At 39.4% G+C, this 17094-nt stretch overlaps 1 protein-coding gene across 1 annotated transcript in view; it reads left to right on the top strand.

Annotated features, from left to right (window-relative positions):
* The first annotated feature begins 8534 nt into the window (after positions 1-8534).
* Positions 8535-17094, top strand: part of LOC139737460 (uncharacterized) — a 79139-nt gene continuing 70579 nt past the window's right edge. The window contains exon 1 of the mRNA XM_071648139.1: positions 8535-8739. Within this exon, the coding sequence (XP_071504240.1) occupies positions 8634-8739 (106 nt within the window). The 5' untranslated portion in view covers positions 8535-8633. The remainder of the gene's footprint in view (positions 8740-17094) is intronic.

The following is a 17094-nucleotide window of genomic DNA, read 5'->3' as shown; positions in this document are numbered from 1 at the left end:
AGAAACTTTGCGTTTAAATGCAACTTGCAACTGATTGTCACTGGCCAATCAAAATCATTGTTGCATGCATGTCTTCTTAATAGGGCAGACGGTACCCTTAGCCAATCAGAATGGTTGTTTCAAAATTAGCAATTATTTGCAATTGATTGTAACTTTCTTGCAACGGGGCCTATGTCTAGATCTAGTAACACACTGTAGTGTAACGTTAGTATACTATAGCATAGCATCTATCTTGTACCACTCGGTTACGATGATGAACATTACATACAACTAAACGCATGGGACCACGCAGTACATCCTTTCTAATAAGATTATTCACTGTCTCTGCACAAATGCATCTTTGAGAGCCACAAAATGGGCATATTTGACTCACCAGATGGACAATATTTGATCTGAAGACACAACTTATCAAGGGCTCCATCTTATTGATGCTAGTGCTGATGTGCAGGTCACTATTCGTACTTTTCGCTACGTCGTCTGGTAGTTCTTCAGCGTCTCATATACATGTCCGGTACTGGAAAATCCTTCACGCAACAAGCCCGTCCGTGCGTGACTGACAGGGCCTAAACTGGGCTGCGGGTAAATACATCAATTTGCGTGCCTGCGCCTCCGGGCAACTACGGGCGAAATACGCGCTATATAGGTACAATAATATTATATGTGTACATTGTACTGTCATGTGCGGGCCATCTGTTTCCCGCAAGTCACACGGAAGGCTCGTCCGGAATGGTGTGGCAGGGCCAAACATGCAGATTCACAATTTTTTACATTTTGGGCCCTACCCCTTGGTTTAACACAGCTTTTGGACCCTTCTCCTGGTACAATGTCCGTATAATCTACAAAAGACCTGTGCTTTTCCAATCTTTGAGTGGCGCCAGTGGCCTAGGCCTAACGTTACTTCTTCTTCTTCTTCTTGGCTACTGGCCAAACACCCTTTATAGTCAGGTCGCTTAGTGAAATTACCGTTACACGGCGGATAAAAGCATCAAATTTGGCATATGGATTCCTTTAGGATTATTAAACAATATTAGAGTTGGAGCCCTCTGGAATTTTTCGATTTTTAGGGTGAAAATGCTGAATTTTGATATTTCCTTATATGAGATTTATACTGTATTGCGTAAGTAATAGTCAGGTCGCTTAGTGAAATTACCATTACACGGCTGATAAAAGCATCATTTTTTTTTCACACGGATTCCTTTAGGACTATTAAACAATATTAGAGTAGGAGCTCTCCGGGATTTTTTTAAAGAAAAACACTAAAAAGATCAAATTTCAAAATGGAAGACACTTAATTGGCAAAACCTTCACTTTTCATGTCATATGGGTGATACCATGACAATATATTACATTTGTTTTTGTATTTTGGGTTTGCTTTAGAACCTTGGCCTGAACATTGCGTTAGGAGCATTATATTCTTACGTGATGTAAAGTCTCTGAACTACTGGGGGAGAGGTATAAGTATGAGGGCAAAAGGGGCGGGACCCCCCCCCCCCCCCTCCTTAAAAAATAGTTGTTCGCTTGTTCTTTTGCGTGCTTCCCCCCCCCCCCTTTTTTTGCTCCATACACTCACCGCGGGGGATGAAAACATAAAATTTGGCGCAAGTATTCCTTGAGGACTAGGAAACAATATTAGACTAACCATACACACACACACAAACACACACAAACACACACACACACACACACACACACACACACACGATCAAATTTCAGAATGGCCGACACTAATGGCAAACCCATCACTTTTCGTGTGATATTACTGATAGAATGGTTGATACGATGACAATATTAGTATATATCTTTAATTTTGAATTTGGACATTGCGGTAGGAGCATTGTTTATATGTAAAGTCTCTGAATGGTTGGGGGAGGGGGTAGGGCAAAGGGGGCGGCCCTCAACTTAAAAAGTGGTGGTTCGCTTGTTCTGTTGCGTACTTTTTTTCCGTCTTGCTTTACACACGGCGGAAAAAAGCATCAAATTTGGCACACGGATTCCTCATTAGAGTAAGAGTCCTCCTACAATTTTTAAGGAAAACACACACACACACACACACACACACACACGAAATCAAATTCCAAAATAAATCAATTCACAACAGATCTGAACTTATATGTTATCACATTCCCTTAGTCAGGTCGCGTAATGTCAACAATTGGGCTTACCGTTAGTTAGAGCGTATAAAAGCACCAAATTTGGAGAGGTGATCCTCTAGGACCTACTCATTGATATTAGAGTAGGAGCCCTCTGGAATTTTTTGATTTTTAGGGCGAAAATGCTGAATTTTTAATATTTCTTTATAATATGATACTGTATTGCGTAACTAAGGGAATGTGATAACATATAAGTTCAGATCTGTTGTGAATTGATTTATTTGTCATGGAACTGAAAATATAAACCCAAACTTGAGACCATGATCAACATCAAAGTATCTGAAACATGGAGTTGGTAGAATCAATTACTGATCAACAAATATAATGTGTATACAGTTTAAACAGACAGAAGATTCTAAAGAATTATTTTCTAAAATAAACAGTTTTCCTACTCAGTGGCGGATCTGGGTGCATGGAGGCGCACCGGGTGCGCCCCTTCTATTCTTTCTTAAAACAAAGAAATAAAATGAAAAAATGGAGGGGGAGGGCAAGCGCCCTCCCCCTCCATTGTAAAGGCGCCCCTCCCCCTCATGGAATTCCTGGATCCACCCCTGCTACTCCCATGTTCTGAGACTCTAAGAATCATTTTACACTGAAATAATTTTTTCAGTGCAGTAAGATTTATTTGTGGATACAGTGCACTCCCGTTATGACGTACGCGGTAAGAATTTTCGTAACAACTAAGTAAAAATCAGGTCCCAATACTCTCATCTGTCTTTCTATACATTACTGTTCTATTCATGATAAATCGAATTGTCGATATAATAGGGGAAAAAGCTGCCGGTCCCGACGCCGTTTGCTATTACGGGGGTGCATTCTACTGCTATACTATACTTTCTTCTTGTGCCACTGATATGTGTCTCACTCTCTAAAAAAATCGAGTGGAAATTTTCACTCTAAAAAGAGTGAATACAAAAAAGAGTGAATTTCGAGTGAAATTGGAGTGAATTTTGAGTGAAAATGCTCATTTTCACTCATTTTGGAGTGACGTCAGGGATCACTCCAAAATCTTCGAGTGATCCCTGACGTCACTCCAAAATGAGTGAAAATGAGCATTTTCACTCAAAATTCACTCCAATTTCACTCGAAATTCACTCTTTTTTGTATTCACTCTTTTTAGAGTGAAAATTTTCACTCGATTTTTTTAGAGAGCAGTATACCAGAAAATTTCCCTTCTGAGATTATGGGTGAGCTTTTTATCTTTTACCAGGAATTTTACTGATAATTGTGCCAAATGAGGACAGAAAGATAGACACGATGTCTTGTCATATAGTTGTGCTGGCCATAATATATATTTGGGTAAAAGATGATTAAAGTTGCGTTTGCACGCTGAGGGAGGTTTATTTTGCAGGAAAGGAACTAACTGACTATCATAGTCGCTTTACAAGAAACTGTATAATATCCTTCTTTCCCCCAGAAGATTACCTTTGTCATGTACATGTGCTTTCTGCTGTAACATTCCAAGGCAATATTATAAAGAGTACATACTTAGAGATCAATTTTTACCAGAAATGTCTTCTCTAACAAATGCATGACAACATTATTCCAATCCACCGTAAGTGAAATGACGCGATGGATATCAAAGTTTTTACAATAATTGGATTAAATTCCAATACTTTTGCTTTTAAGAATGTCATCCAGTGCATGGGATCGTTGTGTGATTTGCCAGCAAGACACTACTCAACCCTTAAAGTGTCTCTTGAAGAGTTCAAGGGCAAGTGTTGACAAGACAGATGCCTACAAGTCATTAATGCTGTTCCAGTTAAACTCTTCTTTGGGAGTGAAGAAACTGTTGAAAGCTTTGTTATACACTCAGCTCAATGGCACAAATCAAGGTTCTAATCGCACCCATTATGGCATGAAAAGCGGGGAGTTTGCCATATAAGTGCTTGCCATTTTGGAATTTGATTTCGTGTGTGTGTGTGTGTGTGTGTGTTTTCCTTGAAAATTGCAGGACTCTTACTCTAATGAGGAAGCTGTGCGCCAAATTTGATGCTTTTATCCGCCGTGTATAAGCAAGACGCCGGATAAAAAAGTACGCAACAGAACAAGCGAACAACCATTTTTTTTTTTAAAGGAGGGCCGGGGGGGGGGGGGGGGCGCCCCTTTTGCCCTACCCCTCCCCCAGCAGTTCAGAGACTTTACATTACACAAGTAACACAATATAAACAATGCTCCTACCGCAATTTCTAAATTCAGGTTTTAAGCCAAACCAAAATAAAGATATATACTAATATTGTCATCGTATCACCTATCTTTAAGTAATATCACATGAAAAGTGAGGGGTTTGCCATAAGTGTCGGCAATTTTTAAATTTGATCTTATGTGTGTATGTGTGTGTGTGTGTGTGTGTGTGTGTGTGTGTGTGTGGTTAGTCTAATATTGTTTCCTAGTCCTCAAGGAATCCGTGCGCCAACTTTTATGTTTTTACCCCCCGCGTATAGAGCAAAACGAGAAAAAAAGCACGCAAAAGAACAAGCGAACAACCATTTTTTTTAAAGGGGGGGGGGGTCCCGCCCCTTTTGCCCTACCCCTCCCCCAGCAGTTCAGAGAATTTACATTACACAAGAATATAATGCTCCTAACGCAAGGAGCCAAGGTTCTAAAGCAAACCAAAAATACAAAATCAAATGTAATAATGTCATCGTATCACCCATATGACATGAAAAGTGAAGGTTTTGCCAATTAAGTGTCTTCCATTTTGAAATTTGATATTTTTAGTGTTTTTCTCAAAAAATCCCGGAGGGCTCCTACTCTAATATTGTTTGATAGTCCTCAAAGAATCCGTGTGAAAAAAATTTGACGCTTTTATCTGCCGTGTAATGGTAATTTCGCTAAGCGACTTGACTATTACTTACGCAATACAGTATATTATATCATATTGTAAAGAAATATCAAAATTCAGCATTTTCACCCTAAAAATCGAAAAGTTCCGGAGGGCTCCTACTCTAATATCAATGAATAGGTCACCAAATTTGGTGCTTTTATCCGCTCTGTAACGGTAAGCCCAAATTTTGACATTAAGCGACCTGACTATTAACCCTTATAGTATAGGGGCCAACCGTAGACAGTCTTGCTTGTCAAGCCTGTGCCTTATAGCCAACCTATAACTAAAGTAGCTCTGTCCGCATTCGAGATACAATGTATTACAATGTATTCTTGTATTTTCGCTCTTCGAGCTCGTGTATAAACATTATAAAATCCAATAATGAATAAAATGAGGTTGTGGTCAATGGCAGTAGCATAAAATACCTCGGAGGTACGCTAACCTAGTAGGCCTACCTCTTTGCAAGGTTATGCGAGCTGAACTACTTTGACGAAGGTTTGTCAGAGTAATGAGTCAGTGTTGGGCATAGATCCCATTCAATTTTAAGGTACGTTTGGTTTGCATGATTTACTAGTATTCAAAAAGATTGAGAAGCTACATATCTCAGGCTTGGGGACTGGGAGGCGACCTGGTTACGACTGGAGTTTCGTTGCGAAGACATCTCCGCGATGTCTCTTGGAGACTAATCTGGTCTCCGAGGAGTCGTGAAAGAATCGAATACTAGTATGTTTTGGTTCCGGAGACGTTTTCCAGTCTCCAGTTGGTCTCTGAGACGTTTCCGCGACGCCTAGAAATTAATCTTGTCCGCGAAGTCTCCGAGACGTCTACGTGACCTCGGGGAGACGATCTCGACCCGTATAGGGCATATAGGCCTATACGGTGAACGACCGGAGACGTCTCGGCGATTCATGAGAAGATGACGGGCCTATCATAAATTAAGGTCGAGGCGACGTCGAGGCAAAGTCTCCTCGACTTGCTGGCGACTTAGTTGTCACCTTGAGTGGAGTCGTCTTATATAAAAGGTGAGAGCGCAAGCCATTTCTTGGTCTTCCAAACCATGAGTTACTGCGACGCAACGCCCGTGCAATCGTTTTTGTTTTTGTTTTTGTTTTTGTTTTTGTTTTTTTTAAACCCTGCCTGTTTAAACGGTTCTCGCAAAATTTTGCTCGGACATTGTCGCAGTAACTTTTACCCCGATATTACCCCGGACAGCCCTTCTGTCAAAAAGCTATTGCCGTAACATTCCTTCGATACACACGCATGCGCAATTAGTCCAAACAGAATGACACACCACTTGTCAATCACGCATGGATTGTTTAAACCACACCCCTTCGCGTATGAAGGGGAAGGTTACATATAGAAACCTATATCCGCAGGTTTTTGATGTGTGTGATCTGTTTAAAAAAAGGTACCCCTGGCTCTCTTTTGCAGTTGTATTCCCTGAGGTGAGGACTTTAGTTCTCTGGCGGACGTTGTCCCGTCGTTGTCGGGGGTTGGGGGGGGGGGGGGGGTAAGGTCTGTTAAAACAGGGTTTTAAGCCCTTTTTACACTTGTGTTTCTTAACCCCGTACTTTCTCTGACCCAGGACTGTCGTTAGTCCCGTACCAATTTTTTCAGCTTTTTACACTCGCCAATAAATCCCGTACTAAGCTCTTGTCCTGGGCTAAGGAGAAAACTGACCTTTTTACACTCGTATTTCATAGCCCCGTACTTTCCAAACCACATGAATATTCATGATTACGCTGTGCACTGTACAAGTACACGCACGCACCGGCAGCACTGATTTCTGATTGGTCAGTGGGGGTCGGACTTCGTCTCCGTCGCTTAGCCCCGGATGATTTTTTCGTTCTGTTTACACTCACTTGCTTGGCACCGCAATTGCGGTGCTAACCCTGCTATTTTGCAGGGCCAGATAGTACGGGATTATCGGTGGGGCTAGCCCACTTTGGCAAAAACAAGTGTAAACAGAAAGTGGGCTAAGGAAAGTCCGGTACCAACGGTGGAGCTAAGGCCCCCCCCCCCCCCCCCCTTAGCCCCACCGTTGGTACGGGACTAAGCAAAAATTTACAAGTGTAAAAAGCCCTTTAAGGGCTTTTTACACTTGTGTTTCTTAACCCCGGACTTTCTCTGACCCAGGACTATCGTTAGTCCCGTACCAATTTTTCAGCTTTTTACACTCGCCAATTAGTCCCGTACTATCTCTTGTCCGGGGCTAAGGAGAAAACTGACCTTTTTACACTCGTATTTCGTAGCCCCGGACTTTCCAAACCACGTGAATATTCATAATTACGCTGTGTACTGTACACGTACACGCACGCACCGGCAGCACTTGATTACCTCGTTTCTGATTGGTCAGTGAGGGTCGGACTTCGTCTCCGTCGCTTAGCCCAGGATTATTTTTTCGTTCTGTTTACACTCACTTGCTTGGCACCGCAATTGCGGTGGGTTAACCCCTGCTATTTTGCAGGGCCAGATAGTACCGTACTATCGGTGGGGCTAGCCCACTTTGGCAAAAACGAGTGTAAACAGAAAGTGGGCTAAGGATAGTCCCGTACCAACGGTGGGGCTAAGGCCCCCCCCCCCCCCTTAGCCCCACCGTTGGTCCGGGGCTAAGCAAAATTTTACAAGTGTAAAAAGCCCTTTAGAGTCGCCACGAGTTCCAATGACTGAATCAGTCGCCGCGAAGTCTCCTCACCAAGGAGATCAGTGATCGAGATCAGTGAGCTCCCTATATCACCGCCAAATACTGTAAATGTAATTCCTATTGCTATTGTCGTCCTTTCGCTTTCCTGCTCTTAATAATAATAGTGATGATGATGATAATAATAATAATAATAATAACAATATCAATAACGATAATGATAATAATAATAATAATAATAATAATAATAATAATAATAATAATGATACATATATACATACATAGGCTTACAATTTCTATAGCGCCATTCTCCACTCTGATCAAATGCTCAAGGCCCTTTACATCAAAGCAAAAAGACCGAGAATACATACACCATAATAGAAGAAGATGAAAAGAAGACATGAAAGTCTGTCTTCAAAACGCACTGCTAAACAAATAGGATTTTAGATTACTCCTAAAAGATGTTATGGAGCTTGAGTCTTTCAGCTCACGTACCGGAAGTGAATTCCACAGTGTTTGTCCAGCGTGAGCGAAAGCTCGTTCCCCCCAAGATTTCCTAGAAAACGGAATATGTAAGAGACCAGAAGTTGAGGATCGAAGAGTTCGTGTAGGTTGGTATTGACAAAACAAACAACAAGGCAAAAAATCAAGGAACCCGGGAAATGTGTTGTTTGAAAGTTTGCGTGGTAATGTAAATGAGGATGAGAGGTTGGCGATAGTGCGCAATGTGTTTGCAGTCTTTGAAAGGACTATTATGTGACGACAGAAGACCCACACTAAGGCCATGGAAACTTGTTCTTGTCAAAACTTTCCAAGATTCGTGGTAACACCTTGCATAACTACTTATGGTGTTACCGCGAACATAGTTTTTGTTGCTTATATATAGTTCCATGTGTCATTCCTACGTAAACAAGGAAGTGCCAGATCACATATCAAGGTTTAATGTTCAGCGACACCATTGCAAGGAATCTGTGACATCAGAGTTACCATACAGGAGTAAAGATTTCAACAGGTGATGATCATCATGTCAGCGATGTGGGGATGCCGATGCGATTTTGGTCTTTGCAGACTGCTGGAATATCTTGCTGTTTTCATCACGTTGTGCCCTATGTACCTCCAAGGTTTGTAAAAATACGTAAATGTTAAAGGGATGGTACAGTATTGGTGGAGATGAAAATTGGGCTTTAACTTTTTTTGTGAGATACCAAGAAAACACTTATGAAATAGTACAGAATATACCATTTTAAGAGGAATTCAAAATTTTAAGAAAATTGGGTTTGGAATAGCTGAAACATTCAAAAACAAAGTAAAACAAAATGATGGTGATAAAATGTGGGCCCCACACTTTATTAGGATCGCTTTGTCTTGGATTATCTCAGCCATTTTAAAATCAATTTTCATCAAATAAACGTTGAAATCCTCATGGAATTACATGCTCTTTTATATCTCATAGGAGGTTTCTCACTATCTCTCCAAAAATGATAAAAGCCTGAAGTTAAGTCTCAACCAAAACTATACGATCCCTTTAAATTGTGCTGTTTTATGAGGGTACACAAACATGTAGAATTCATAAAAGTCCTTTACTCTGAAGATGTAATGATTAGGATGGTAGAGTTAATGTTTTGATGAATACATATCAAAGTAGAAGCAGCTCAACCAGAAATAAAAAAGAACACAGAAAAACCAAAGGGATACTCTTTAAAGTCTAGAATTTTGCAACGGGGGCGGGGGATCGGATTTTCACCAAACTTACAAACTGTGTCCATAATGAAGTAAGACATGGCGTTATGATTTCAAAGGTCAAAGGTCATTCGGGTCATAAAGAACATAAAATAGGCTTAATCTCCCAATAACTCAACAACGGATGATCAGATTTTCAATAAATGTATTGTGCAGATAACCCTAGCTCTACCTCTATGTTTGTGTTGAAAATACTGCCAAAGAAATGGCGATATTATGATTATGGCTGCTTGGTGGAGGTCTGCCAGCTAGTGGAACGAGGGATATAAAGTGTTTCAATCTACACTTGTACGATGTATAGAGGATACAAATCAGTGGAGGATTGTCAATTCCGAAGTAATATTATTGCATCACATGTAGGAAAGACGCGATATTGCAAAGTTTGAAAATGAGTTCAATGAGTTCAAAATGAGTTCATGCAGTGGCGGATCCAGTCGGGGCGAACCGGGCGCCCTCTCTTTATTTATTTATTTATTTATTTATTTATTCATTGTGTTAAAACAAAAAAAAAATAGACAAATGGGGGCGCCCCTTTAATTTTGAATAGGCACCCCCCCCCCTTTATGGAATTCCTGGATCCGCCCCTGCCATGTGCACAGCTGAAGACTTGGATGGGGCTCATCTTATAGAGTAATTACTCTTCCGTTACTGAAACATTTACACTACTATGACGTATAGGAAAACAATCGATGTTCTAGGAATGACGTGGGCTGGTAGGCCTATATGTGATGATTTACTAATTTATATGTTGTGTGTGTGCAGGTGGATGTTGGTTGTGTATACGCTTAAACCGAAGTCGCTTTATCATTGAATTTTAGTGAAAATGAATATGACTGTACAAGTCTGACAGTGCAAGGCAACATCTGTAAATTCTGAATGCGCATGACGTGTTTGGTGTAAAGCTTCCGTGTGTATCGAAAGGCTACCTGAAAAAGATTATGAGAAATCTTTATATGAGTGAGGTTGTTTAAAATTTCCATTGCTATCACTATACAGTGCGCTTCGACGACCAATGTGATCCTTTACAGTTTGTTTATTCGAAAATATGTTAAATCGAAACAATAAAGGTTTGCTAATCCAAATGTGTTCATTCATATAGAAAATGAAATTAGACTCTTCCATCTGAATATGAAATGGAAGGCGCCATTCAAAGTAGATTACAAACAAGGAACCTCGGAAATGTATCGTTTAAAAAGTTTGTATGGTGATGTTTGCGTCAACTCCGTATATATGTGTCTGTTGTCTTTGAAATGACTTTTATTTGGCGAAAGAAGACCCACAAAGAGTATGGAAACCGTCACTTGTAAAAACTTTGCAATGTGAAAAACCACAAGTATACTTACACATTGTGTTATACCGTGAACCTGGCATAGTTTTCTCTGAGCTTCCATAGTCTTTGTTGCTAGGCCTATGGCACTCCTACGAAAACAAGGAAGTGATTGATAACGAGATTTAGTGTTCAGCGACACCATTGCAAGGAAACTGACATCAGAGTCGAGTCAGTAAACTACCAAACATTGAGAGTAGATTTCAACAGGTAATGATCATCATGTGGGCAATGTGGAGAGGCGGATGCGATTTTGGTCTTTGCAGACTGCTGGAATATCTTGCTGTTTTCATCACGTTATGGCCTATGTGTCTCCAAGGTTTGTAAAATACGAAAAGTTTAAATTGTGCTATAAATGCAACAATGTAGAATACACTGTAATACCACAGTGATCTTTTATCTTGAAGATGTAATGATAAGGATGGTGTCTTTGACGTTTTGATCTCCATTGATTTTTTTTTTTAAATTGAATATAAATTATTCTGTAAAAACCAATCTCTATGTAAAGAAAGTTCGGCATATTTTTTTCAATGTTTGGATACGTAGTAGAAAAATGTAAGCACACGTGGTCTGCATAAAAGCACTATATTATTCAACAGCCTCGCTGTTCCATTTACCGTTGTGACTTGCTTCCGCATTTTGAAATAGGCTCTATTGTCTTAACCTCTCAGTTGCCACATCATCAAGACTCAGGTATTTCAACTTTTCAATAAGATTATTTGCGGCGTTAAATGAAAAGCTTCTTCCAAGTCTAGGGTAACCGCCGCAACAACTTCCCCATTGTCAACTGAGACCTGAAAATCCTCCACAACATTTTTGTCAATACAGTGGATGTAGAATTTTTAAGACGAAACCATGTTGGTATTTTATTTAGCAGTTAAATTAACAGTTCAAAAGGTCGTTGACCCACAGAATGTGTAGACTTGTTTAAATGACAAAACTAGGAGCACACCAATTGGTGTATAGTTTGATGGATCTGTTTGACTACCTCCTTTGTGAAGGGGTGTGGCTCGCACAATTTCCCATTGTTGATGTACTTTGCCTGTAGTTAAAGAAAGATTTGTTAGGAGTGGAGTTAGGATATCATATGCTGAATCTTTTATGATACCTGCAGGAATTTGAATATGAATGCATGAATTTAGCCCAGTTTGATGATGTTGACATAACACAACTTGATATATCTATCCGAGATACTCTTAAATTAAAAAAGAAAGATGTCGAGCCCGTCAAATATTTTTTCATGTCATTCTCAAATCGTGCAATCTCTTTTCTGCGAGGAGATACATTTGCAAAAAAAGAAAATTAATACATATCCTTTGAGCTGAAGGCAATGCCTTTATCACTGCCAACGTCATCACCTGATTTGAGAGGTTGATTTTTTCCCTACCTGGAAATTTATCATATTGAAGTGTTGTCCACATTGTGGCAGAATCACCGGAATTTTCAACAATACTTTTAGTAACGTATAATGACCATTTTGAAGCCATTCCCGTACCTTTTTAAAAACAATATATTGTTCCCACTGAGCTTCACATGTTATCTCTTTCACTCATTTTGTGTATTTTGAATGAATTCAACCACGGTGTCTCTTTGTTTAGCGGGCATATTTATCAAGTACATTTGATATGCATTTATAAACATCTCTTTGAGAAACAACATCATCCCATGACACCAAACATTGCTGATATCTTTCGCAATCCATTAATGTCGATACTTTTTTTAGGTTAAGACTAATAATCTATCTATAATTTACCGGAGGTGGTCGGGATTTACTCCATGCAGCTATAATCATGTATAGTGAAGGCTGAGACCAATAGGAACAACAACGCAAAATGGTATCTTGTCATGGGTGGAAGAAAATAGTACATCAATCAATGTCGATGTAGACGACGTAACTCGGGTTGGCTCTGAAACAAGTTTCAAATCAACATCTTCAACTGCGCGATTTAAGTCTGGCTAGAGATGGCGGTGTTTTGAGCGGATCACAAATGGAATCACCAATTGATACATAATCTATCGACATTTATTCTATATAAACATTTCAGCTGTTAAATCTGTCAAAGAGATTACAGGGCGAATCTGAACGTCGAAAATGAAATGGTTGTTCATTCATTCAAAAGTGATATAAAATTTTTGATTCGAAAATGAAAAAGATTCCAAACATGAAACAATTGCTGTAATAAGTTAAATATAGACCATATGAAAAGTACTCATTTAAAATGTGATTAAAAAAAAAAAAAAACAGCAAAATCCATCTAACAGCAATTGTAAAACTCTTCAATAATATCTCTTCAACAAGCTATACCTTATGTTCAACACAACCAACTTGATCATTTTTTTTCGGATGATTAAATCCTGTTTGTTTTTCAAATGAATAAAATCTATTTTCATTCTCGGAATAACAAGCTGCCGAATAACGAACCGCTGGGATGAAGAGCCTTTAAAACGAGCGCTCGGATAATTACAACAAATAATACGATACAAACTTTTTTTTTTTTTCAATTTCGGATTAATGAGCCGCAAGTATATAATAACTATACTAATTTTTTCTTTGTCGGAAAAATGAGCATTCGGAATAACGATCATCAACCCATTGATCAAGGCGCCTATATGGGGCGCCTACACAAATTTTAAAGTCGCCCTTCCGCTTTCCCGTCCTAAGCATGATTGTATTGAACCTTGGAAATGTGTCGTTTGAAAGTTTGCATGGTGATTCAAGTGAGAAAGAGATGTTTACATTAACACCATGTTTGCGTTGTCTTTTAAAGGATTGTTGGTTGGCGAACGAATACCTACAAAGACAATAGAAACTGACACTTGTGAAAATATTACACGACTACTTACTCATGTCGAATTGTTACCGAGACCTTGGAAAGTGTTCTCAAGTACAATAAGTTTCTATGATTCAAGTCTTGTTGGTTATTGGCTTATGAAACTTCTACGAAAACAAGAAAGTGCCTGATCACAAGATTTAGTGTCAAGATAACTGTGAAATAAGACTCGAGATGGTAAATTTACTAAACATTGAGTGTCGATTTTAATGGGAATGATCATCATCATAATTATGTGGAGAGGCAGATGATCTTTGCAGACTGTTGAAATATCTTGCTGTTTTCACCATTATGTCCTATGGACACGTAAAGGTTAGATCATGCTTAATGGCACATATAGAACAGAGCCCTGTTTTATGAAGAGCTAGATTGATTATACATTTGATTTCTATCGTAAGTCTATGGCATCCTGTGCGTAAGGAAATTTATTATCGATTATATCTTTTGATAAAACGGGGTCCAGGGGTCGCGGAACGTTACTGGCCATAATTTATATCAGGGCCAATGTTACCCCATTCTCTCTCCCCATTTAGAAGGGAAGACGGAACCTTTGGAAGTTTGTAGGTATCTTTTCAAATTTCTGTTCAATTCATTTATTTTCTTTTCTTCTTTTTTTGACAAGTCAAAATAAGTGTGTGTGTGTGTGTGGGGGGGGGGATTGTAGCCCTCGGTTTCGCGGCCCTGTTAGAAGTCAAGAGGATGGTGCTTTTGGTGTTTTGATTTCCATTTACATTCCCCCTGAACTGGAAAAAAGAATCTAATCTATCTTTATTTGTATTTGCTTATAATCTACTACATATGTCTTATGTAAAATCATAACTGGCAGTCTGGCTATGAAGAAATTGGTGTAAAAATCGAGCTATTTCAACTGGAGGGGACCATTCTATGGCACAGAAATATATTACTTAGTACAATCCAGTGAGGTGGAAATTTTTTATTCCTACTCTCTAGGATAGTACAATCCATGGTATTGATCACTGGAAGACACCTGGTAGTGCCCGCCAGATGCTTCTGTTGCACCCCCCCCCCGACACACACACACACACACACACACACACACACACACACACACACACACACACATTGCACAGACACCCCATTTATAAGCGTCGGGTCTCATGGGAGCAATCCTGAAGCGCTTCGACTTGTACTAGTATGCTTCTCTGTGTTTGTTAATACAGAAAATCGCTGATCAATGAGACCACACGAAAAGTGGCTGAGAGGGGGATAACTGTCATGGCGACATTCGAGTGCACAGGAACTTCTGACACACAAACTGTATGCACTACTTCCCACGGCATTTTACTTCTAGAGTGCTATATATAGGCTACAGAGATTAGAACCCTTCAGGAGCGCTCCTGAGCCTTGGCTCACAAGGGGCATAACTTTAGAGCGCTCCAATTAATTTCCTATTGTCTTGTCATGCAGAGATCAGAGTGCTCCGGATGCCCCGTTTGGTATGAACTGGGAAAGAAACCTCGTAAGTACCCACGGGGAAATGAGTATGGTCGTCTTGTATCGTGCAGCTGGCTATCACCAGACGTTGAAAATGGTACAAAACCCCCTCCAGGTCCTCCTCCTCCTTCTCCCACCAAATCCAAATACATAGGGAAATTAATACCATTTGTCATTGAAAAAATTAGCAGTTCAACCGAGTAAAAAGAGTAAAGTAAAGCCAAAGGGATGTAGTCCTTGACAGGACTGCGTTTGGCAAAAGAAGACCCTACAAAGATCAGAATGTAGGAGTGAATTGAAGCGGCATTACATAGGGAGAGTGTCGGGAGGCATATAGTGACAGTCGAAAGGCACAGGTGAGCTGACGAAGGATAGTCAATCTGCCCGAAACGGCAAGTACTTCAGATATATTAGTTAGAGGCGTTCTCTGTTTCGGTCGTCGAGAATATTAGAAGCTCAGATCTGCTGTGGAGATCGGAGGAACTTGAGTTTCGAAGTGTTCCATAATTATGAAAATGGTTGCGATGATTTATAGGTGAGGCCATGGCTGTTTCTTGGACTTGCTTTTAGATTTTTTCATTTCATTTCAATTTATTTTCATATTTCTCACATAATATCACAATAAAGTATATAAATACGAAAATTATACAAAACATAATTTAGATGAGACTTCATCAGAATGTACAGAAGTTTGATTTGGTATAAACACGAGGTCTGTATGCATGCGAATTAAACTGTGGTCATAATGCGAAAAAATATGATGGGGCCTGCGTAAAAGCATTAGCTTGTACAGCCGCAGGTCCCGTGAGTAATCAGATTAGGGGAAGTTTAAAGTACGGATATTTTTTAAGACCAACTATATCTGGGGAAACCGATTAAAACAAACAAAACAAAAAATCCAATTAAATATATGTCACTAAATAAAAATACAGAAAACAGAAAGGTCACATGTTGCAGCAGTGAACAACAACTGCAGAGATTCAAGGGGTGTGTTGCAGAGTATAGAAAATGGCGTAACTGTATGTCATAAATACATAAGTAGAAGGTATTGATTTGTATTGATTAATTATATGCAATCTGTATATATGTTAAGTTCGTTCTATAAGTTATAACTTACAATGTTTATTTTATGTATTTTGTATATTGTATTGCGTTTCATCATATCTCAATTTTTATATGTTCCATGATTTAATCTATTTTTCCTAATTTTTCTTCAGCGCTTAGAAACATCGTAATAAGCGCTTTATAAATGATATTTATTATTATTATTATTATAAGTAGAAGGTGGAATAATGAGATTTGTCGTGAATGTAAACAATACCGAAAGCTCAGGAGTAACATTCCAGCATGGGTCCTAGAACCAAGCATTGCGTGTGACCATAGTAACCGACAGCTGTCACGCGCGAGAATTTCGATAACCGAGTGGAACAATAGGTGCATGAACAGCGCAACAGGCAGACTGTTCAAAAATAGTGTTCATGGTTAGGATCCCGCCGGACTAAGGTGGGATAGACAAGGGGTAACATGTAAAGAGCAACAAGAACTATACACTATGCATGCCGTACAATGTAGCTGCTAAGAAGATATTGCTTCAGTTTTCGTTTGAATGAGGTTACAGAGGTACAACTTACAAGTTCCATAGGGAGTTCGTTCCAATATTTGGGCCCAGCGAACATAATAGTTTTTTTCGCGAAAATTGTTCGGGTACGTGGAAGGTGATATGCGTAACGTTGACGAGTTGGATAATCATGAACTGTATAATTTCTTGTAAACATTTGGGAAAATACGTCTGGTAATTGGCCAGTTGAAAATTGAAACATAAACAGGCCGACGTTGTAATAAAATAACTCGGGAAGTTTCAAAATTTTATTACTAACAAAAAGTTCGTTCGTGTGGGATAAATATCCAGTGTGGTTAACAATTCTAACAGCGCGTTTTTGTACAAGAAATAACGAATCAATAAGGTTTTTAGAAGCATTTCCCCACGCCAGAATCCCATAGTTGAGATAGGGAGATATCAAAGTTGAATATATGCTCTGTAGAATATTACTTGGAAAATAATAGCTAAGTTTGTTAAGAACCCCGGTATTTCTAGCAATAATTCTGCTTACATAATTAACATG

Source organism: Diadema antillarum, unplaced genomic scaffold (assembly GCF_040938485.1).
Source record: "Diadema antillarum isolate AM-2024a unplaced genomic scaffold, OU_Dant_1.0 scf00000029, whole genome shotgun sequence".
Taxonomy (NCBI): domain Eukaryota; kingdom Metazoa; phylum Echinodermata; class Echinoidea; order Diadematoida; family Diadematidae; genus Diadema; species Diadema antillarum.
The sequence above is the reverse complement of the archived record's forward strand: the minus strand, read 5'-3'. Positions and strand labels throughout refer to the sequence as shown.